This window comes from Neomonachus schauinslandi, chromosome X (assembly GCF_002201575.2).
Source record: "Neomonachus schauinslandi chromosome X, ASM220157v2, whole genome shotgun sequence".
NCBI lineage: Eukaryota > Metazoa > Chordata > Mammalia > Carnivora > Phocidae > Neomonachus > Neomonachus schauinslandi.
The window spans coordinates 71289682-71314259 of NC_058419.1; the positions used below are offsets into that span (position 1 = coordinate 71289682).

Here is a 24578-nt window from a genome sequence, read left to right on the forward strand (position 1 = left end):
CTAAAAATCTAGAGCTAACAAGATAAATTTTTAAAAGATTTATTTATTTGTTTGAGAGAGAAAGAGAGAATGAATGGGAGGGGCAGAGCGAGAGGGAGAGAGAATCTCAAGCAGATTCTGTGCTGAGTGTGGAGCCTGATGCAGGGCTTGATCTCACAACCCTGAGATCACAACCTGCGCTGAAACCAAGAGTTGGATGCCTAGCCTGCACCACCCAGGTGCCCCGAGAGCTAACAAGATACTTAATGGTGAGAGATTTAATAAATCCCTCCTAAGATCAAGAAAAAAACAAGGATGTACATTCTTATAACTCCTATTCAACAACTACAGCAGTGCTTAGGGGAAATTTATGGCATTAAATGCTTACATTAGAAAACACAAAAGGTCTCAATTGAATAGTCTAAGCATCCAACTTAATAAAACTAGACAAAAAATAGCAAATGAAGTTCAAAGTAAGCAAAATGAAATAATCAGAAATCAATAAAATTTTTAAAATTTTAGTTGACACACAATATTACGTTACTTTCAAGTGTATACAACATAGTGATTTCACAAGTCTATACATCATGCTATGCTCATCAAAAGGATAGCTACCATCTGTCACTCTACAACACTATTACAATGCCATTGACTATTTTCCCTATGCTCTACCTTTTATCCCCATGACTTATTCATTCCATAACTTGAAGCCTGTATCTCCCACTCCCCTTCAACCATTTTCCCCTGTTCTGGTCTCCTCTCCTCTGGCAACCATCAACTTGTTTTCTGTATTTATGGGTCTATTTCTGCTTTTTGTTTCTTTGTTTTATTTTTTACATTCCACATATAAGTGAAATCATATAGCATTTGTCTTTCTCTGTCTGACTTATTTCACTTAGCACAATATCCTCTAGGTCCATTCACGTTGTTGCAAATGGCAAGATCTCATTCATTTTTATGGTTGAATAATATTCCATTGTATACATATATCACATCTTCTTTTTTTCCCACTTATTATTATATTTGGACCTTTAAGAAACATATACCATCAGAGGTGCCGGGGTGGCTCAGTTGGTTGAGCATCCAACTCTTGGTTTCAACTCAGGTTATGATCTCATGGGTTGTGGGATCAAGCCCTGTGTCAATCTCAGTGGTTGGTGGGGGATCTGCTTGAGATTCTCTCCCTCTGCCCCTCTCCCCACTCACATGCTCTCTTTCTCTCTAAAATAAAAATAAATAAATCTTTTTTTAAAAAAGAAACATATACCATCAGATATACCACTATTCTAGTGGAAAAATCTATTCTAGTTTTGGGGAAGCATACGTGTCACAAACTATTTTGCTTCTAGTCTCCAAGACTTTACTAAGAGTTTATCAAAAAGTGGGCTCTGTGGGTTGCCTGTGTGGCTCAGTTAAGTGTCTGCCTTCAGCTCAGGTCATGATCCCAGGGTCCTGGGATTGAGCCCCACATTGTGCTCCCTGCTCTGCCGGGGGACCTGCTTCTCCCTCTCCCTCTGCCTGCCACTCCCCCTGGTTGTTCTCTCTCTCCCTCTGTCAAATAGATAAATAAAATCTTTTAAAAAAAAAGTAGGCTCTGATCTATGGTATCCTGAGCCTTGAGGTTTTGAATGTTTTGATTACTGTAGAACAATTTCAAGGGGATGAACTTAATTCCCAGCTGTTTTCCTTCTGGAATGGGCTAATTGTTTTGAAGTTACACAGTCCACTGCAAGAATATTCAATTTTTTAAGCTTTGTGATCTAGTTAGTCTTTAGAAAACGTGGTAAAAAAGTAATTTTCTGTGCAATACGGATGAACTTATCAGAACATACCAAATATTAATTATAACAAAAAGCAGTATACATAATGTCTATGTCCAATGTTCACTTTAATGACTACTTCATAGGCTAGTAACTATTCTTAACTATAGAGACTATTTCTGGATCAATACAACCCAAGCATAGCTGCAGTCAACTCCTTAACACAACTCTTGGTATCTGACATTGATTAAAAAATAAAAAAGGGTAAGTGAACAAATACTCATATATGATGTTTTCAAGAAGCTACTCTTTGTGGAAGTATATAAGAAAAGGGACTTTCAGTAAGCTATTGATGGGAACTGGGAGGTTTATGGCTATGGCTTTGGAAAGCACCCCAGGGAGTAGTAGGAAGGCATCTATAAGAGTAGATTACACAGCATCAAAGGATAACTATCTAAAAGAGGTGGGCATTTTCTCAATTAACTTAAATTCTGAGACTTTCAGTGGTTGAGGAATAGAAATAAGACCCAAAGAAAAGAACCATCTTCATAATGGCTTAAAAGGTGACTATGCCATTTGGCTTATGATGCTAAACGTTCCAAAAGCCTTTGGTGGTGTGATATGGACAAGAAAAGTATTAATAAACCAACCACGTAACACCATTAAAACTCAAAAACACTTATTTTTTTGAAGTTTTATTTAAATTCCATTAGTTAACATATGGCATAACACTAGTTTCAGGTGTACAGTACAGTGTTTCAATACTCATATACAACACTCAGCGCACATCACAACAAGTGCAGTACTTAATCCCCATCACCTATTTAACCCATCACCCCCACCCCTCTCCCCTCTTGTAACCATCAGTTTTCTTCTCTATATTTAAGAGTCTGTCTCTTGGTTTTCCTCTCTTTTATTCCCCCTATGTTCATTTGTTTTATTCTTAAATTCCACATGAGTGAAATCAGGGTATTTGTCATTCTCTGACTTATTTTGCTTAGCATAATACATTCTAGCTCCATCCATGTCATTGCAAATGGCAAGATCTCTTTCTTTTTATGGCTGAGTAATATTCCATTGTATATGTATGTGTGTATATATGTGTGTGTGTGTGTGTGTGTGTATAAAACTGCTAGAACTGATAAACAAATTCAGTAAAGCAGCAGGATACAAAATCAACATACAGAAATATGTTGCATTTCAATACACCAGTAATGAAGCAGCAAAAAGAGAAATCAAGGAATTAATGCCATTTACAATTGCACCAAAAACCATAAATACCTAGGACTAAACCTAACCAAAGAGGTGAAAGATCTATACTCTGAAAACTATAGAACACTGATGAAAGAAACTGAAGATGACACAAAGAAATGGAAAAACATTCTGTGCTTATTGACTAGAACAAATATTGTTAAAATGTCTATATTACCAAATGCAATCTACACATCTAATGCAATTCCTATCAAAATACCAACAGCATTTTTCACAGAGCTAGAACAAACAATCATAAAATTTGTATGGAATTTTTTTCATTTAAAAATTATTATTTTTTAATATTTTATTTATTTATTTGACAGAGAGACATAGCGAGAGAGGGAACACAAGCAGGGGGAGCGGGAGAGGGAGAAGCAGACTCCCTGCTGAGCAGGGAGCCCAATGTGGGGCTCGATCCCAGGACCCTGGGATCATGACCTGAGCTGAAGGCAGACACTTAATGACTGAGCCACCCAGGTGCCCCTCATTTAAAAATTATTGAGAACACATAAAACGAGGCAACATTTCTTTTGTCTTGTCTTCCACTGTGGGGTCTGTTGGTGGTTCCTCCATTGTTGCACTGTTGCTCTCTGAGCCAGTGTTACTATCACTGGTCCTTTCCTCAGCCATACTGTCCACCCCCTCCTGCCTGCTCTACTTGTCCTCAGGAGTAGACGTGCCTTCTTCACCATTCTGTTGGCTTTCTGTCGCTGCCTCAAAGTTTGTCTCCTCTGTCTCTAATGGGATGCTCTAGTTGTCTTTCTTCTCCTTGGCCTTACTAGCAGCTTGCTTTTCCTCAAGAACCATGCAGCTCTGACTGCATTCAGGTTGCTGTGCTGCCTATTTCTTCCTTTCCTCCTGTCTTTTGTGAACTTGCTCCTCTGCCGGGGCAATTTCGGTGGCAATTTTTTTTTCCATATCCACTTCTACTTTCAAACCACATAAACTTTTAAGTTCATTATTAAATGAATCTGTGGTTTTCACGAATTTCCTCTTCTTTTCCTGGTGTTGTTCCTCTATTTGAAGAAGTTCTGCTTATAGTTTATACTGATGAACCATTAAGGACTGGACCTGTCCTTTGAGGACCTGCGTTCTAGCTGTTGTGACAACTGACTGAACATCTGGCACCACACTCTGACTAAGGATTTCAATGATGAGGTGGTGGTTTCTCTGGAAACGGGTGGTGACAAGTCTGTCTCTGGAGACTTTCTTCCTCTAGAGCAGCTTCTGCATGACTTTTTGCATTTATCTAAGCAAGGTATGTAGGGGAATTATGATAGGCCTTCATAGATTAATTCTTTTCTGCTTCATGTTTATTTAAATATTCTTGTTTTTCTTCATCAGTGAGATCTTGACACATGCTATCAATAATCTTGCCAATCTCCCATAAGCTTAGGTCAGGATTGGAAGCTTTTACTTAGTCCCAGACCTTTCTGCTGTACCTCATGTAGGGCATTAATGGCTTATCTGGTGGCTTTGGGCGTTTTTGAATCATAATAACAGAGGATGCCATGACCTGGCTGTTGGTGCCTGGGTTACCTCCCAACCTGTAGTTGTAAGCAAGACGACTGTATGGATTGTATCCCACAGACCCCGGTGTGCTGAGCATTTGTGTTGCAGGAGCTGGATTGGGAAGTGGGGCATGCATAAGATGGTCTTTTTGACATTTTGGAAGATTAAGTTCTCAGTTCCTTAAGAATGAATCTGAGACATCTTGGGCAGAAAAAGTGTCCACTGCTCTGGCCTTATTTCCCCAACATCTTTATCCATTCATCTATCCAAGGACACTTGAGTTGTTTCATATCCTATTATAAATAATGCTGCAATAAATAGAGGGGTGTATACACCTTTTTGAATTAGTATTTTCATTTTCTTTGGGCAAATACCTAGTAATGGAATTACTGGATTATATGGTAATTTTATTTTTAATTTTTTGAAGAAACTCCATACTGGTTTTCACAATAGCTGCACCAATTTGCATTTCTACCATCAATGCATGAGGGTTCCTTTTTCTCCACATCCTTGCCAAAACTTGTTATTTCTTGTCTTTTTGATACTAGCCATTTTGACAGGTGATATCTTATGATTTTGATTTGCGTTTCCCTGATGATTAGTGATGCTGAACATCTTTTCTTGTGTCTGTTTGCCAGCTCCATGACTTCTTTAGAAAAATATCTATTCAGGTCCTCTGCCCATTTTTAATCAGATTATTTGGGTTTTGTTGTTTTTTGTTTTGTTTTGTTTTTGGTGTTGAGTTATATAAGCTCTTCATATACTTTGGATATTAATGTCTTACCATTTGCAGATACCTTTTTCCATCAATAGGTTTCCTTTTCACTTTGTTGATGGCTTCCTTTGCTGTGCAAAACCTTTTTATTTTAATGTTGTCCCAATAGTTTATTTTTGCTTTGGTTTCCCCTGCTTAAGAATACATGTCTAGAAAAATGTTGCTAGGGCTGATGTCAAAGAAGTTTTTGCCTCTGTTTTCTTCTAGAAGTTTTACAGTTTCAGGTCTCACATTTAGGTCCTTAATCCATTTTAAATTTCATTTTTTTGAATGTAGCTGTCCAGTTTTCCCAGCACCATTTATTGAAGAGACTGTCTTTTTCCCATTGGTTATTCTTGCCTCCTTTGTTGTATAGTAATTGACCATATAAGCATGGGTTTATTTCTGAGCTCTCAATTCTGTTCCATTGAGAAATCAGTGATTTAAAAAAAAAAAAAAGTTTGGTTTTTTTTGGTTTTTTTTTTTTTAGAGAGAGAACAAGTGGGAAGGGCAGAGGGAGAGGGAGAATCTCAAGCAGACTCTGCACTGAGCACAGAGCAGACTCGATAACATGACCCTGAGATCACAACCTCAGCCGAAACCAAGAGTCGGATGCTTAATGGCCTGTGCCACCCAGGTGCCCCAGTGATTTTTTTTAATTCAGAAAAGTTGATGAAATGAAAAGTTGGCTCTTTGAAAGGATGAATATAATTGATAAACCTCTGGCTATACAAACCAAGGGGGAAAAAAGGAAGAAACAAATTGCCAATATGAAAAATGAAAGTGGGACTAACACAACAACCCTGCAGACATTAAAAAGACAGAAAGGGGAAACATGAACAACTCTATGCCCATAAATTTGACACGGAGTTGGATTAGACCAATTCTCTGATTCAAAATAACAAAAGCCATTCAAGAAGAAATAGGTAACTTGAACAGTTCTATATCTACTAAATTTAATTTATAGTTATAAACCTTCCAACAAAACAGCAGGTTGGCATGGTTTTACTGGAAAATTCTATTAAATATTTAAAGAAGAATTAAAGTATAATAATCACAACCAATTTAAATGAACAATTTGATGAAGTTTGACATATATGACTATCTTCCCAGAGTAAAAGCAGAAAATTTATATATGGGAATTAATACATGTTCAGTAGCACTACCTTACATAAAGCAATAAAGTGGGTATGTTAAGTGTCATAAATATTTTTCATTATGGTCCACTGATCAAAAGTCACAAAACGTAGACCATTTCTTTTACTAAAGTACTCGCAACACTGGGCAATTTCCCTTTCCAACATTACACACACACATTTTGAGCATCTGTCAAGTACACAGGACTTAACTAACGTTCTTGCCTCCAAATAACTAACAGTATAGTTACGAAAGTAAAACTTGGTAGTGTCAAATGAGGCCTGGGAGAGGTATGGTTTAAGGGTTTGAAGACTGGATAGGATTTAAAAAGCAAGAAGATAATGCTAACTACATCCATTCACATCTTAACAGCCATTTCATAGTAGTAAGACAATATGCTTGCTATCCCCCAAACCTCAAGAGCTCATTCTTACAGTCTTTTCTTGGTAAATGACACTGCCTCTGTCTGGAAACGCCTTTCATCCTCTTTTTCACCAAGTCATATCCCTTCAAGCTTTGAAAATGTTCAAGACTCTTCTACTTCAGGGTTGATTCACTAATTAATTCATTTGCTCATTGAGAAATATTTATCAAGCACCTAATACATCTAGGTACTGTGGATACAGCAGCAAACAACAAAATCCCCTCTCAAAGAACTATGTCATTTTAAGGGGAGAACATGCAATAAACAAATAAATGAAAAAAAATGTAAAGTAATGGATAAATGATATGAAGAAAAATAAAGCAAGAAAGGACATTAAACAAGGATAGTGTGCAGGAGATTTTTGTGTGCTGTAAAAGGTGGTCTGGAAGGATATTTGTGACTTGAGAAAAGACCCAAAAGAAGCGAGGAAGAAAACCATATGGTGCCTATCTGTGGAGGTGGAGAAAGATATTCCACACAGAGGGATCAGAAAGTACAGAGACTCCAAGGCATACTTGGCATGTTTGGTACTAAGAGTAAGGGGTGGTGTGGTAGAAAATGTGGTCAAAAAGTAGCATTATGTAAGCCATATTGAGGACTGTTTACATAAGAAGCCAGGGGGAGCAGAAGAGCAACATGATTTGATATGTTTTAAAAGGATCCTATGGTTGTTGTGTAGAGATTAGAATAAAATAGGATGCAAGGATGGAAGCAGAAATATCAGTTATGAGGGTACTGAAATAATGTAGTTCAGAGATAACAGTGGTTTATATCAGGATGGTAGTACTACTGGAGAGGATGAGGAGCAGCGTGGATATATTTAAAATTCAGAGCAGATAGAATTGCTAAGGGATTGGCTGTGGGGTGTGAGAGGAAAAAGGAGACCTAGGGTATAAATGCTGGAGGAATGTCCTTTTGTAGGCAAGAGATGATGGAATCTAGTGCATAAGTGTATGGGTTGACTTTAGATAAAAGCATGTACAGTTTATAGTAACAGGAGAGAAGATAGAGAAAATAGGCACAGATGCAAGTAGGTGAGTAGGTGTGGGAGGAGGAACTTTTGGAGGTTCACAACTGATTGTTTTATTTTTTCTCAGTGAAAGGAGAAATGTGGAACTGAGAGTAAAGAGGAAAGATGTGATGAAGATTTAATGAGAGAAAAGAGGCCAGGAAATAGTCATCCAAGGAGATATCCTGACCAAACTGACCCAGATCCAGTTACTCACTTTACCAAATCCTAGCACCTCCACATCAATTTCCACCCAGCAAGATTCATTTTTACTTGGTAGATGTTCAACTGTGCTATTTGCTCTGATTCCTTCAATAAATCCTCACCCAATGGGGGTACTCTATGGTTTACTAGAAAGAGAATAATAATTAGGGGCAAACTATCTACTCCATTGTGAGGAGAAACCTCACAACTCTTAAATCTGGGCTCTTCTCTCCATCTCCACTGTCACCTCCCTAGTTCAGGCCTTCATCATTTCTCACTTGGGCTTTTGCAGCACCAGCCTCCTAACTTATCTCTTGACCTTTCCCCTCACCTCTCTCCAATCCATCGTCCACACCACCGCTGATATATAAATTTATTCAACTCCCCTGCTTAAACCCTTCATTATTATCCCTCTCCTTTTTCTCTTTAACGACTTGCAAAATTTTCCAGCTGTATCTATCACTCCATCTCCTTCTCTTGCCTCACATCCTACACCCTAGCCATGCCAAATTACATTTGATCCTTGAATACATCAAATCCTTCAATTCCCCTGTGCCCCTGTACATCCTGTTTCCTCTACCTGAAATGCGCATCTGCCCTTTCTCAACAAGGTATTTTTACTAATCATTAGAGACATAACTCAAAGGTCAACTTCTCAGTGGCACCACACGCAGAGGTGACCTCTTTTCTGTGCTTACATGCCTCCCCCATAGCACTCATCTCACTATATCAAAAGTATTTACGTATCTAACTTCCCCACTAGATATATTATTCATCTTTTATCACAAGCACTTAGCACAGTGCCTGGCACATAGTACATCAACAAATGTTCATTGAATGAGTTGATTGTAGAATTGAGATTAGAAATAGCAATAAAACAAAAATATAAGTTGACAGATGAAATACAAATAAAAATTCTTTAACATACCCAAACAAGATATATTTCTATAAAATGTCTTAGGAATAGGGAAAAAAAAAAGAGAAAATCTCAGCAATCTTAAAGAAGCAGATTTAACTTTTGACAAAGATGACAAAACGAGACCTGACAGAATAATACATAGCACAGCAAATACTCCTCTTTTTTCACCAAGTATGCCCAACAACAGATGGAATAAGTTTTTATTCTGAAGTGTTTTTAAGGCAGATATTGACTCTAGAAAACAAGTTGTCTATAAACTTCTGCTCAGAATAGTAGGAATTTCCCAAGGTTTTATGTATTATGCACAATAAAGAACAAATGTTGTCATATGTGTGGCCCTGCAGTTTACAAAGCACTTTCACATGTATTGCCTCATTTAATTCTCACAACAATCCTGTCAGGTAGGTTTTATTGTCCTCCTTTTACAGATGAAGAAACTGTGGTTCAGAGAATCCCTAATCCAACATCACATAGTAAGAGTTAGAGGTAGAGCTAGGATTCTAACCCACATCTGTCTGTAAATCTATTATTCACTATACAGGCTGAGTTGATATTTTCATGGCTTCCCAACAAGTACACCAAAGTGAAGCCAATGAATTGTTGATGTGTTTTTTTGTACTTTCTTTTTTCCCTCTTGATTCTTCTTAGTATTTTCTACTGACCTAGAAAACCTCAGAATATGACCTTATTTGGAGATAGAATCTTTACAGAAGTAATTACATTAAAGTGAGGTCACTAGGGTGGGCCCTAATCCAATATGACTGGTATTCTTATAAAAAGGAATAAATTTGGACAAAGAGATACACATAGAAGGGAGACAGTATGAAGAGACATAGGATAAAGATGACCATCTACAAGCCATGAGAGACACCTGGAATAGATCCTTCACTGATGGTCCCCAGAAGGAGTCAACCTTGCCAATACCTTGATTTCTGACTTCTAGCATCCAAAAACTAGGAGACAATAAACTTCTGTTGTTTAAGCCACCCAGTCTGTAGTACTTTGTTATGGCAGTCCTAGCAAACTCATACTGGTAAGCCTAGTAATTTTTGATTGAATGCCAGACATTGCATATTAAACGTTGGAGGAGCTCTGAATGATATTATCTTCCTTCAGAGATTTACTTTTGTTCCTGCCAGGTGATGAAGGACAGATCACCTTAATCCTGCCTGAGATTGAGCTGATTCAAAGCTGTGTTTTACTCTTTGTGAGGAATGGCATTTTTATAGTTTATCCTTTCTCCTGAAGTTTAGCCCTTTGGGGATCCCAAATGAAAACCTGAAGTAATTACCAGTGTCCCTCCTCTTTGGCAGGCTCTAAACTCCAATTTCTGACACTCCAGCATTGTGAAATTTGCTGAAAGCTCTGCTTAGCTACTCAGATTTGTATCTGCCACTTTCTGCTTAATTTCTCAATTTCTTTGCCCTGTACCACTTAGAAATCAGCAAATGACACAAGGGAAAGGTAGTGTAAAATATTGGACTAAATTTCTTGCAATTTCTTTCTCTAGCATCTTAGACCCTCAAGTCCTGATTATCATGATAGCCCTGAACTCCAATTTTTGTCTCTACAGCTCTGTGAGATGCTAAAACCTCTGCTCAGGCTTTTTGCCTCTTAATTACTACCTCTGCTCAGGCTTTTTGCCTCTTAATTACTACTTTCAGATTGCCTTTTCAGTCCCTCTACCTATACCACTTATATTGGCAAATGCCTTGAAAGGAAACATCACTCAGAATGTTGTGCTCACCTCAATATATCTCTCCTCTCTGGGATTTAGACCTCTAGTTGCTTTGGTAGCTTTCTGATGTTTTCAAACAAGTATTTTATAATTTTATCCAACTTTTCTAGTTCTTTCTGAGGGATATTTGGTCTGACACAATTTAGTCTCTCAAAGCCAGAAGCACAAGTCCCCATATCCATGGTTTCTAATTCCATTGATATGCCTGTCCTTGGTTCATCCATTCATTCATTCCTACACGTATTAAGCACATGGTAGGTGTCAATAACTCTGCAAGACTCTGGGAAAACAAAAAGTCCTATCTTTAAGAAACTCACAGTAAAATCAGTGGCGGTGAGACTACAAACATAAATAGTGAAAATACAATGCTGAAGTATTTAAAACTAGAGGTGTATAGAAGATGCTATAAAGAAGAAGTGAAAGTATCTTCTTCTGGTGCAGGAATCAAAAAGTTATCACTGAAGAGAAGATATTTGAGGTAGGTCAAGAATATGCCAGGTGAATAAGGAGTGGGAACGAGAGAACAAAGGCACTTCAAGAGGAGATAACATTATATGAGTAAAGGTATGGCAATAAGCATGGGAAATTATAGTGAGTTTGGTACTATTGGAACCAGATGAGTGATAGGGTGTGGTAGAACATAAAGGAGGAAATACAGACAGAGTTATGATTGTGGAGGGCTCTGTCTCTGCCCTAAAAGTTATTATTTAGATAGTTTATGGATAATGACATTCCCAGAGGTAGAAATCTACCACATGTTCAGTCAGATTCATGGAGAATTCAACAACAGAAATTTAAGACTTCTCCAGTCAATGGCTTATAAATTTAAAGTCAGTATTATCATGCTTAAGCAACGTAGTAGGATTACTAAGCAATAAAGTCAAGTCTTTGAGTCACCTGACTAGTTTATAAGGAAAAAAAATCTAAAACAGTGTAGTAAATATTATGTGGCCAAGAATTGAAATGAATCAAGTTTTATTTCCTAAGCATATAGGCTCAGTTACCTATTTGAAAGTTCAACAAGCAACAACAAGAGTTCTAATTTTTCGGAGGCTATTTGTCAACATTTGCCCTTAATGACATTGCCATCAAACAGCAATCTATTAAATGCCTACTTACCGTGAGGCTGAATACCCAGTAAGTCTGCTAAGAGTTTTCCCTTGGATTTAAAAATCTAAGATGCCAGACAACACAGATAACTATCCCACAAAGATGCAAAGGCAGCAGTATAAAAACACTGAACATCTAAATAAACTGACAAGAAGAAGTGTTTACATGATTTTTGCCTCAGGGCGCTGTCACTTCTGTGACGCTCAGGTCAACAGAGTTTAATGAAGAAGATGTGATTTCTAGCTTTTGCAACGCAACAGCAGAGAAAGGGTTTGGCAAACGAAGGAGAGGGTATTTTTCCAGAACATGGTATAATGTGGAAACAGTCTAAGCAAGAGGATCTTGCACAAAGAAGAAGCCGGATTATGTTTCTCTAAGAAAAGCAAAGTCATGGATTGGGCTAAGGGAAGAGATGAGGAAAGAGAAGTGGGCCATGAAAACACAGAGAGGGCTCATCCTCATTTCAGGCCCAAGGGCTCAATCTATATTTTTGCTGGCAAGTTACAATTCTGTAACTTAACATAAAGCATACCCAACCACTACTAATCAATCCTTTACACCCCACCCAAAAGGCCTCGACAACACTCTACAAACATTTAAAGAAATCACATCTAGCAATTAATTCACTAGTGAAACATCATTGAGAAAGCATAGTACCTAGCCACTGCATACCACCATTTCATGATAGCAAGAAGGAAAATACTAGATCTTGTGCCATTTCAATTAGATTTCTGATATCAGAATCTAAATACCCAAGTCAGAATTTGGCCATAATATCAGTGCTGGCCCTCAAAAACAATCTAAAACATTCAAAGGTTAGAGTTAGCAAGACCATAGTTCCAAACATCTCCAAAAGACTGACAACAATTTGGATTCCTATTCTTGCCAGGGGAGGGAGAGGGGAGCTAAAAATATAGGTGGAAGAAAGCAGGAAAGGTTGAATCCCTGAAGAAAACTCACATCCTTAAGATTACATAATACCGCTCCGAAGTAACTGAGCTGCAGCAGAAAAATTTCAAACACATTCCAACATGCCTCTAATTAAGATAGTTTTGGGAGATTCCAGAATTATAGCTATCAAACGTGAAACCTAAAGAATTTACCAAGATTAAAAAGATTACAAACTTTAACTCAGGAAAAATCACACTGGAAAAAACAGGTTAGTTGGAATATACTCAGAATAATGTTAATTTGTTGACCTTTATACAATTGCTATATCATTTCAGATACAATTGTTAGTGATAAACACCTGGATTACAATAGGGTAGACCCTGTACAAAATATAAAATTAGATATGATTCTTGCTCAGAGAGTTCAAATTCAGTGTCTGATAAACTTTGTATTTCACCAGAGAAGTATGCAAATATACTATAACCATAAACTTATTTTAAAATAGAGCAAGAAATACAGGTAGGACATATGATAATGTGAAATGTCTAACAAGCAAGAATTTTTGTAGCATGTAGAAGCAAGCTGAGTACTCACATGAGGTATGTATTTTGAAATGTTTATGGATGGCTAACCAGAAAGGCTAATTTAACACCTACACATCAATTGCATGGAGACAGAGCTGTGAAATATTTGCATTTACTACTCAGTAAGAGGACCATCACAACACTGGCATAAGAATGCCAGTTGTAATTAAATTAGATGAAATTTCACAATTTAAAAGATATGCAATCTCATTGCCTGAGAACTTTAATTTACATAGGCTGACTGGAAGGCTCTCAAAAATGAAACCCTGACTATAAAACTGCAAAGAAGGAGAAAAACAGTATCAAATGAGATAGCTGTCAAAAGTTTTTTTTATAATCTTGGATTTTAAAAATGTATAACAATAGCAATAACATTTATTATTTACTGTGTCAGGAACTGTGCTACATGTTAATGTGTATTATCTCATTTAATCCTCAGAACAATCCTATAAAGTTGTTCCTATTAGTAGTAGTATTACTTTATAGATGAGGATATGAAAGTTCAAAGGCTAAATAACCAATCTCAAATCACACATCTAGAAAAAAATAGAGGTGAGATTCAAACACAAATCTCAAGTTGGCAAAACACTAAAAAAGCTAAAGTTGAGAATACCCTGAGTCTTAGAAAGAGATATATTCTGAGCATATGAAAATGGGATTTCAAATTGCCATCAGAAATAAAAAGAAATCTAATGTTAGGTGACACAGAGAAAGAAAAAAAAAAACAAAATTCCTACTTATCTCCATGTATCCTCTGTTAAGAAACTTGGAAGACCAAGAAAGGGTACAACAAATATTAGTAGAAAAAAAAATGAAAACAGAGACACAAGAAGAGATTAAGAAGCAGTTGTCTTAGAATTTACATTCCAGGATACCAGAAAGACCTTGGGCTAAGATTTTCAAACTGCTGTGTAGACAGAATTGTGCATAATGAGAGAGGGACAGAATTCTGGAGAGAAGCAAATGTAGTCTTGATTTTAAAAAAAAAAAAAGTCATGTTTGCAAGCTGGTGAATCTAATCTCAATTCTAAGCAAGTTGAATGGAACACATTATTACAGAGAAAGACTTCTGGTATGAGTAGAATGGTATTTGTCCCTATTTCTGCTAGCTAAACATAAGTATAAAACCTGGAAATGGTACAAAAGACAACCAAAGGAGAACTCTGAAGGGTGGTAAAAAGAAACTGAATGGTTTGGGGACACCAAAACTAGAGAACAGTACACCAGGATGTCTTGCATACCTTCACCCAAAAGAGAAAGACCCAAAGTTCCATATCCTCCACCCTAGCAAGAGATCAGTCCAGGTAGACTCATTCCTTCCCAGAATCAAACAGGAGTATGCCTGAAAACATCACCACTATACAGAATCAGTTGGGAGCTAAAGGGGTTCTGGACCCAATTCCAACATGTGGGAAGGGAGGTTGTTTTTATACCAGCAATTCTCTAACACCAGGAGGGTGTCTAAGAATTCAACTTAATTCTGATACTATCTACCCAGAGATAGCATTAGATCCCACAGGTTAAGGGTTCGGTCTTACAAGACTGACCCTTCCCTCACTTCAGATGCCAATCGCCAAGTTCAGGTTGTCACTTGTGCTTCTAACCAACTGGCTATAGGCCAGAGGTTCTAGTGATCCTCTCCTTGGGTTTGATTAATTTGCTAGAGCAGTTCACAGAACTCAGAGAAGTATTTTACTTACTAGATTACTGTTTTATTATAAAAGGATAAAACCCAGGAATAGCCAGATGGAACAGATGCATAGGGCAAGGTATGGGGAAAGGGTGAAGAGCTTCCATGTCCTCTCTGAGCATGCTATTCTCCCCACATCTCTATGTGTTCACCATCCTAAAAGCTCTATGAACCCTTTCCTTTTGGGTTTTTTTTTTAGTTTTTCTATTTTTGTTTATTTGAGAGAGACAGAGAAAGAGGGAGAGAGCATGAGATGGGGGGAGGGACAGAGGGAGAGGGAGAAGCAGACTCCCTGCTGAGCAGGGAGCCCAATGCAGGGCTGATCGCAGGACCCTAGGGTAATGGCCTGAGCTGAAGGCAGATGCTAAACTGAGCCACCCAGGCACCCCTCCTTTTGGGTTTTATGGAAGCTTCTTTATATAGGCATGATTGATTAAATCACCGTCCATAGGTAACTGACTCAACCCCTCCAGCCTTTCTCCCCTCCCTAGAAATCAAGGGGTAGGATTGAAAGTTCCAACCCTCTAATCATGGTTGTTTCCCCTGGCAACCAGCTCCAACCAGCTTTCCAAAAATTACCTCATTAACTTAAACCCAGTTGTGGTGGAAAGGGCCTTGTTATAAATAACAAGATACCCATTTCACCTTTATGGCTCTGAAGAAACTTCAGGAACTGAAGACAAGAAACTATTATGACAAAAGATGCTCCCAATGATTGCTTTTGTCACTCAGGAAATTCCAAGGGTTTGGGGAGCTGTGAGCCAGGAACCATATATGAGAAATATATTTTATTCATCTGGGTGACCAAATATATATTTCTTACAAATCACAATATTACAGGATCCTCACCAGAAATAAGTAGCCAGAAGAGGTACTCTCTGCACCAAGCCTGAGACTCTCCTTACCTATGCAGAAATACTGAGGCTGGCAGGCAGAGCATACAAGAAAGACCCAGCTATAGCAGGCAGCCTGGTCTGGGAAGCCTCTTTGTCCCTACAGGCCCAAAACTGTGTACCCTTACCAAAAGACACTGGGAGGGAAGACAAAACCAGACATAGGACTCAGGTCACAAGAAACATCCCAGTTCCAGGAAGCTTCTGTGTCTCACAGACCTAATACTCCCCTCCCCTTCCCAGAGACATTGGACCAGTGTGAGGGTAGGGGACATTGGTAGAGGAACCCACTGTGCCCATTCTTCACTCAGAGACATCCAGTGATAGGCCTGGGGAAACCCCTTCTTTCCCATCAGGCATCACCAGCAGGGACCAGTAGAGAGCCCAGCAGCACCAGATAAACCAAACAAACCAAAATTATACCACAAAGTCTATGAAAATCAAACTACCACTGGAATCCACAAAAGTAGGCCAAGACTCTCATGCTAAACCTAAACAATGTGGCTGTCTGCTGAAATAAAAGAATTAAATAGGACCCAGAGTCTCCTGATATGATACACATTTATGTATAATACAGTAAAAAAATCACTCATCCTACCAAGAAACAAGAAAATAACAACTTGAAGGAGAAAAGACAATCAATTGAGGCCTACACTGGGCTGAATCAGATGTTGGAATTATTTGACAAGATTTTAAAGCAGCCATCAAAAAATGCTTTAAAAATCATATACAAATTTTATTGAAACAAATGAAAAAATAGAAAACCTCAACATAGAAACAGAAATTATAAGAAAAGAACCAAATGGAAACTACAGGGCTGAAAAATATAATGAGAGGGAAAAAAAGACTGCTGGAGGGCTCAATAGAATAATGGAGATGATAAGGGATAGAATCAGTGAACTTGATGGCAGAACAGAATTTACCCAATCTGAACAACAAAGAAAACACAGACTGGAAAAACATGAACAGGGCCTCAGGTACCTGTGGAAAATAACAACAGATCCAAAATTTGTATCATTGAAGTCCCAGAAAGACAGGTGAAAGGATGTGGGGCTGAAAGAATAAGTGAAGAAATAATGGTAGAGCTACCCTATGACCCAGCAATTGCACTCCTGGGTATTTACCCCAAAGACACAGATGTAGTGCAAAGGGCCATATGCACCCCAATGTTCATAGCAGCAATGTCCGCAATAGCCAAACTATGGAAAGAGCCGAGATGCCCTTCAACAGATGAATGGATAAAGAAGATGTGGTCCATCTATATAATGTAATATTACTCAGCCATCAGAAAGGATAAATACCCAACTTTTACATCAACATGGATGGGACTGGAGGAGATTATGCTAAGTGAAATAAGTCAAGCAGAGAAAGTCAATTATCATATGGTTTCACTTATTTGTGAAACATAAGGAATAGCATGGAGGACATTCGGAGAAGGAAGGGAAAAGTGAAGGGAGGAAAATTGGAGGGAGAGATGAACCATGAGAGACTATGGACTCTGAGAAACAAACAGGGTTTTAGAGGGGAGGGGAGTGGGGGGATGGGTTAGCCCGGTGATGGGTATTAAGGAGGGCACATATTGCACGGAGCACTGGGTGTTATATGAAAACAATGGATTGTGGATCACTACATCAAAAACTAATGATGTATTGTATGGTGACTAACATAATAAAATTAAGAAAAAAGAAACTTCCAAAATTTGGTAAAATACACACATCCAGGAAACTAAGTGAACTCTAAATAGGATAAACTCAAGAAAAAAAAAAATCCACGCCAGGACACATTGTAATTAAAACTTTGATAACTAAAGGCAGGAAAAAAATCTTGAAAGCAGAAAGAAAGAAAGGACACAGTACCTATAGGGAAACATCAATCCAAAGACCAAGGGTTTCTATTCTGAAACCACAGAAGCCAGGAGAAAGTGTCACAATATTTTTCAAGTTCTGAAAGAAAACAACTGTCATCCATGAATTCTATATCTGATGAAACTATCATTCAGGAGTGAAAGGGAAATAAACACATTTCCGGATGAAGAAAAACTGAAAGAATTTATTGCTAGCAGACCTACCCTAAAAGACTGGCCAAAAGAAGTTCTTCTTTCGTTCCAAAAGAAGTTCTTTCCTTTGCAAAGAAAATGATAAAAGAAGGAACCTTGGAACATTAGGAAGGAAAAAGGAACAAATGGAAAGAGCAGAAATATAGGTAACACAGTAGACTATCCTTGTTCTCATGAGTTTTCTGGTAATTGAAACAAAAATTATAATACCATCTGACACTAGACAATGATATTTAACTATGGGGAAGGTAAAGAGACCTAAATGTAAATGAGGTTCCTAAGCTTCACTTGAAGTGGTAAAATGTTACCAGTAGACTTTTAATCACATATGGGTATTGTAATACCCAGAGCAACCACTATAAAAATTATATAAAGAGAGGCACTCAAAGACACTATAAATTAAGCTAAAAGTGTTCAAGTAACCCATAAGAAGACAAGGAAAACAGAAGAATGAGAATCAGAGAAAACAGACAAAATGGATAATAAAATGGCTGACTTTCTCTACTGACTTAGTTCATAGCTCCATCCATGTGGAGTGCACTTTTAGTGATGAGCACCAGGTGATGTACAGAATTGTTGAATCACTATGTTGTACACCTGAAACTACTACAACATTGTCTGTTAACTGGAATTTAAATAAAAATTTAAATTAAAAAAAATTAAAAATGGCAGACTTAGGCACCATTAATATATATATTATCTTAGAGGAGGCACCATTAATATATATGTATTACCTTAGTGGCAAATGGTCTAAATATACTAATCAAAAAACAGAGACTTACACAGTGGTTAAAAATACATGACCTAAAGATACATTCTTTACAAGAAACTCACTTCAGATTCAATAACATAAGTAAGTTGAAAGTAAAATGGTTGAAAAAGATATACCATACAAATATTACTTTATTTTTTAAAAAAGCAAGAATGACTATATTAATATCAAATAAAGTAGATTTCAGAGCAAAGTTACTACAAACAGGGATATTACATAATAATAAAGGACCAATCCACCAGGAAGATGTAGCAATTCTAAATGTGTGTATAACAAACAAGAGAACTTCAAAATACATGAAAAAAATAGAAATGGAGAAATAGAAAAATCCAGGTTATAGTTAAGGACTTATACACCCCACCTTCAGCAAGTGATAGAACTACAAAAGTGAAAATTAACAAGGATATAGAAGATTGGAAAAATACAACCATTAGAATCTAATTTCTGTATATAGAACTCTTGACTTAAAAGCGGAATATACATCTTTTTCAAGTGCTCATGAAACAGACCATATCCTGACCCATAAAACAAACTTCTACAAATTTAAAGGAATTAAAATCATACAGTATATTATCTAATGGAATGAAACTAGAAATCAATAATAGACAATGGGAAATTTTGATTTTGATTTTCTTTGATATTTCTTCTTGGATTATATAGAAGTATGTTTTATAATTTCCAGTTTTTTTCAACAGAAAAATTCAATTTGTAATTTAAAAGTTCCTGACAAAGAAAGCTTTGGGCTCAGCTGGATTTGCTTGAGAAATCTGCCAAACATTTAAAGGAGAATTTCAATTAAAAGTAAAAGAGCAGGTAACACTACCCAACTCATTTCACGAAACCAATATTATCTTGATAAAAAATTGGACAAAAGACAATAAAAAAAAGAAAATTTGCTAATATTATGAACTTAGATGTAAAACTCATCAAAATATCAACAAATTGGGGCGCCTGGGTGGCTCAGTTGGTTAAGCGACTGCCTTCGGCTCAGGTCATGATCCCGGGGTCCTGGGATCGAGTCCCACATCGGGCTCCCTGCTCTGCGGGAAGCCTGCTTCTCCCTCTCCCACTCCCCCTGCTTGTGTTCTCTCTCTCGCTGTGTCTCTCTCTGTCAAATAAATAAATAAAAAATCTTTTAAAAAAATCAACAAATTGAATCCAATAATATATAAAAAGAATTATACACCATGACCAAGTGGGGTTTATTCCAACTATCCAAGGCTGATCCAGTGTTCAAAAATCAATCAACATAATCAACCATAATCAACATACTGAGGAAGAAAATCATATGATCATATCAATTGATGCAGAAAAGGTATTTGATAAAATTCAACACTCACTCATGAAAAAAGAAAACCTTCTTAGCAATTTGCAATAGAAGGGACTTACATCAATTTGATAAAAATATCTACTGAAATCCTACAGCTAACATCAAACTTAATGATGAAAGACTGAATAAGATTAAAACAAGGCAAGGATAGCTGCTCTTAATACTGTTATTTAACATAGTACTGGAAGGTGAAAAAAAGTGTATAGAAGAAAATTATCTCTATGTGCTGATACCATGTGTATATAGAAAGTCCCAATGAAAGTACAGAAACACTCCTAAAACCAATAAGTGAGTTCACCAAGGTCACAGTATAGAAGATCAACACACAAATATTCAATTGCTTTTCTATATACTAACAATGAACATGCAGAAACCAAAATTAAAAACACAATACCACCCGTGACTTATTTTATAACTGGAAGTTCATACCTCTTAATCCCCTTTACCTATTCCACCTATCTCCCCAATCCCCTCGCCTCTGCAGAGATGAAAAGTATAGCATAGGGAATATAGTCAATAATACTGTAATAACATTTTACGGTGACAGATGGTGACAACACATTGTGGTAAGCCTTGAGTAATGTACAGAACTGTCAAATCAATAATACTGTATACCTGAAACCAATAAAACATTCTATGTCAACTATACTTAAATAATAAACACAATACCACTTACAATTGCTCTGAAGAAAATGGAATTACTTAGATATATACTTAAAGCATGTACAAGATGAAAATTACAAAATGCTGATTACAGAAATCAAATACCTAAATAGATGGAGAGATATACCGTGTTTATGGATTAGAAGAGGATATAGTAAAGATGTCAATTCTCCCCATATTGATCCACAGGTTTATTATAATTCCTATCAAAATCCCAGAAGGGATTTTTGTAGACAGGCAAACTTACCCAAAAATTATTTGAAAAGGCAAAGGCCCTAGAATAGCTAGAACAACCTTGGAAAAGAACAAAAAAAGTGGGATGAATTATTCCACCACATATTAAGGCTTACTATATAGCTCTTTTAATCAAAACAGTGTGGTATTGTTGGAGAAGTAAACACATAGATCTATGTAACAGAATAGAGAAACCAGATTTTTGACAAAGGTTCAAAATCAATTCAATGGAGAAAGCATAATCTTTTCAACAAGTGGTGCTGGAACAATGAATATCCATAAGCAAAGAAACTAACCTTGACCTAATCTTCATTCCTTATATAAAAATTAACTCAAAATAAATCATAGACTTAAGTATAAAAGTAAAATTATAAAAAGTTTAGGAAAAAAACATATTAAAATCTTTGGGACTTAGGGTTAGGCAAAGAGTTCTTAGACGTGACACCAAAAGCATGATCCATAAAAGGAAAAATTGATAAAATGAATCTCACTAAAATTAAAAACTTTTGCTCTGTGAAAGCCTATGTAAACAGATAAAAAGACAAGGTTACAGACTGGGAGAAAATATTTGCAAACCACATATTTGACAAAGGACATATTTAGACTATATGAAGAATTCTTAAAATTCAACAATAAAAAAACAATCCTCCTAGGTAATGAAAAAAGACATGACACTTAAAAGACACTTAACCAAAGAGGATGTAAAGGTGACAGAGAAGTACATGAAAAAGATGTTCAATATAATTAGCCATCAGGGAAACGAAAATTAAAACCACAATAAGATTATCATTATATACCTCTGCAAATAGTGAAACAAAAAATAGTGGTAACACCAAATGCTGGCAAGTATGTGGATAAACAGGACAACTTACACATTGTTGATGGGAATGTAAAATGGTTCAACCACTCTAGAAAACAGTTTGGCAGTTTCTTTAAAAAAAAAAAAAAAGTAACTAAACATACAACTACCAGAGCACCTAGCAAATATACTTCTGCGGCCTTTATCTCAGGAAAATGTCATATAAAAACCTGTTCATGAATGTTCGTTGCAGCCTTATTTGTAATTGCCAAAAACTGGAATCAGCTTTGATCTCCTTCAACAGGTAAACAGTTACACAAACTATGGTACAACCATATCATGGAATACTAGCCAGAGACAGATATAGGTTTTGTTGGACTTGAAGTATATACAAATTACAAGATCTTCTTTAAGAAAAATAATACAAAATTATAACTACAAAGTTAGCTATAGGACCTTGGAAGGGGCACCTGCAAGTGAGGGGCCTTAGAACTTAAGCTTTATTAGCTTCATCATAAATCTACCTCTAATCACTGTTGTAGTGCCAGTTCCTAGCACAGCTCCTCATGCATAGTGGGTATTCAATAAAAATTTATTGAATGAACAATATGTAGTAGCTTAAAAAAGGCCCATATCAGCTGAAGCTATAATAACAGACATATATCCAGATGAAGAATGTGATCATCAGGCCTGGTCAGATCACATCGAAAATATTTTTCCTATAAAACATTTTATAGGAAAATAGAATATTTTCCAAAAAAACACAAAAACACAAAAAAACAAAAACCAAAAGCCTTCTCTGACCCCAAAAAGCCTTGGTTGGAAGCCATGTGCTGTGTCCTTTTTGTCTTGTAGCCTTATCACCTTATTTTGTACTGCTCATTTCCTTGTCTATATTTCATAAGAGATTTTAAGATCCAGGAAGTCAGGGACTATGTCTGTCTCTTTCAGTTACATTCCTAAATGTGGGCACAGTGGCATTCAATATTTGTTTAATGAAGGATAAACCAGAGAACACCCAAACAAAAGTAGCCTAGAAGGGATTTAATACCATGTTTGTCTCATTCAAATACTTGTTATATATCACACACATTCAAATATAAGATATGGTCCATGCCCCCATGGAGCTCACCACTCAGAGGATGTGTGAAAATACAGCTTTAAAATTATGACAATACACTGTGGGAAGTGCGACAAAGTAACAAAGGAACAGTTGGAAGATGTTTAGCCTAGAGCAGATGGGAGATAATTGGGAGGTATATGGTGATTTCTGTTTTCTATCTGAATGGCTATCAAGTGGAAGAGAGTTTGTGAGTTTGTCGAGTGGAGGCACAGGGTAGCTGACTGCAGTATTAATTAAATAAGGAAGACTTTTAATAACAATTAGATTAGCCTGCAAATAACATAGGCTATTTCTGGTGAGGGCACAGTCTTCATTACTGACACACTTCAAGCCGAGGATGACCACTTGGTAGAGATGTTGTAGAGGTGATTTACAGAGGAGATGAGGACTTATGCTGGATGATCTTTATGTCCATTCTAACACGGAGATTCTGATACTTTTGGTCTCTGTTTTAGATAAAGGAGGGGAAAAAAATCAATCTTTTCCAATAAGTCCTATAATAAATATCTCTGTCCAGCTCTGTCTTAAGTAAAAGAATAGAAATTATGTCTCTCCATGTAGTACATTAGACTTTAATCTCATACCCCAAATTCCTTGTTTTGTGATAGTTCGAAATATTGTTATTTACTACAACATATACAAGATGAAGTGAACAGTTTCTTTTGAAGTCATATCTGCCTCACAGTAAAGCTAATGACAAGCCTCCCACTTTTTCTGGATGTGAGTAGGAAGAGGTTCTTCTGTTCCCCATTGGAATCTGCCATATTTGAGATAGCACTTACATTCTCAGATGTCTTCAGAAAACCTATACATTCTCTCCTCCCTTGTTCCCACCCTAATTATGGAACAGTAAACCTGAGGCTGATTTATTACTTTAAAACCAGTTATTGTTTTCCCAAAACAGATTTAACATATTTGTTCCACCTGCTCAATTATGCTCCTGATTACTTTCTTGTGGTTTCATTGAAGTTTTAAATCCAAGCCTCAAAGACCATATTCCACACATAAACTCTGAAACATTGCTCCATTTAAGTGCTGCTCAAAAGAGTAAAGGCTGTGTGTGTGTGTCACAAAAATGAGAGCAAGAGAAAAGGTAAATGTGTTTGTTACATTTTCTGGTAAGCAAATTGACTAAAGTCAGCCCCCTTCTAATCACAGGTATTAGGGCAATGAGTAAGGGGCAATGGGGGAGGGGGGAGAAGGTGACAGGTTTGACAATCACTACTCTTTTCTCTGACTATTAAACCATCCTGGCTAATAACAGCTTTTCCACACATGCCAAAATCAATCAGGTCTCTAGAGGGTTGGAGTAGGTTAAAGTGAAGTGTGGGCCAAATGACTTAATGTACTGGAAAACACTTTATAAATTAAGCACTAAATATATATTATCAACAATAATAATTACATATTATAATTAATTATTATTACTATTCCACCTAGTTCTTCCCAGTCAAACTTCATTCTATGTCACCCAGCTCTCTCACATAGTATCTCTGGTCATACCTCCTACTTTATTATACCTTTTCATTTTCCCACTGTAAATAAACTTCATGAAGACACAACCAGCAACAATTGATGCTTATTAAATGCATAACACAATTACACTGAGACACACACTTCCTTATCTGATCTTTACAGCAATCCTCTGTAGTAGATGCTATAAAATTCATTTTACATAAGTGGAAACTGAATGTAAATAAAATTAAGTAATTCGGCTAAGTTCATACAGCTAAGTGGCAAAGC

At 36.8% G+C, this 24578-nt stretch overlaps 1 protein-coding gene and 1 pseudogene across 10 annotated transcripts in view; both read right to left on the bottom strand.

The window, feature by feature from the left end:
* The window catches only part of EDA (ectodysplasin A), a 413437-nt gene that overhangs the window by 307949 nt on the left and 80910 nt on the right, over positions 1–24578 (bottom strand). For 3 of the 10 annotated variants that reach the window (XM_021680189.1, XM_021680179.1, XM_021680162.1), the window contains exon 4: positions 6871–6880. The exons of 6 other annotated variants lie outside the window; for them this stretch is intronic. In XM_021680189.1, coding sequence (XP_021535864.1) covers positions 6871–6880 — 10 coding nt within the window. Of the gene's footprint in view, positions 1–6870; positions 6881–9623; positions 9637–10577; positions 10589–24578 lie in introns of all 10 variants that reach the window. One more of the 10 variants, XM_021680205.1, reaches the window with a different exon arrangement.
* Positions 3489–4660, bottom strand: LOC110571504 (annotated as a pseudogene).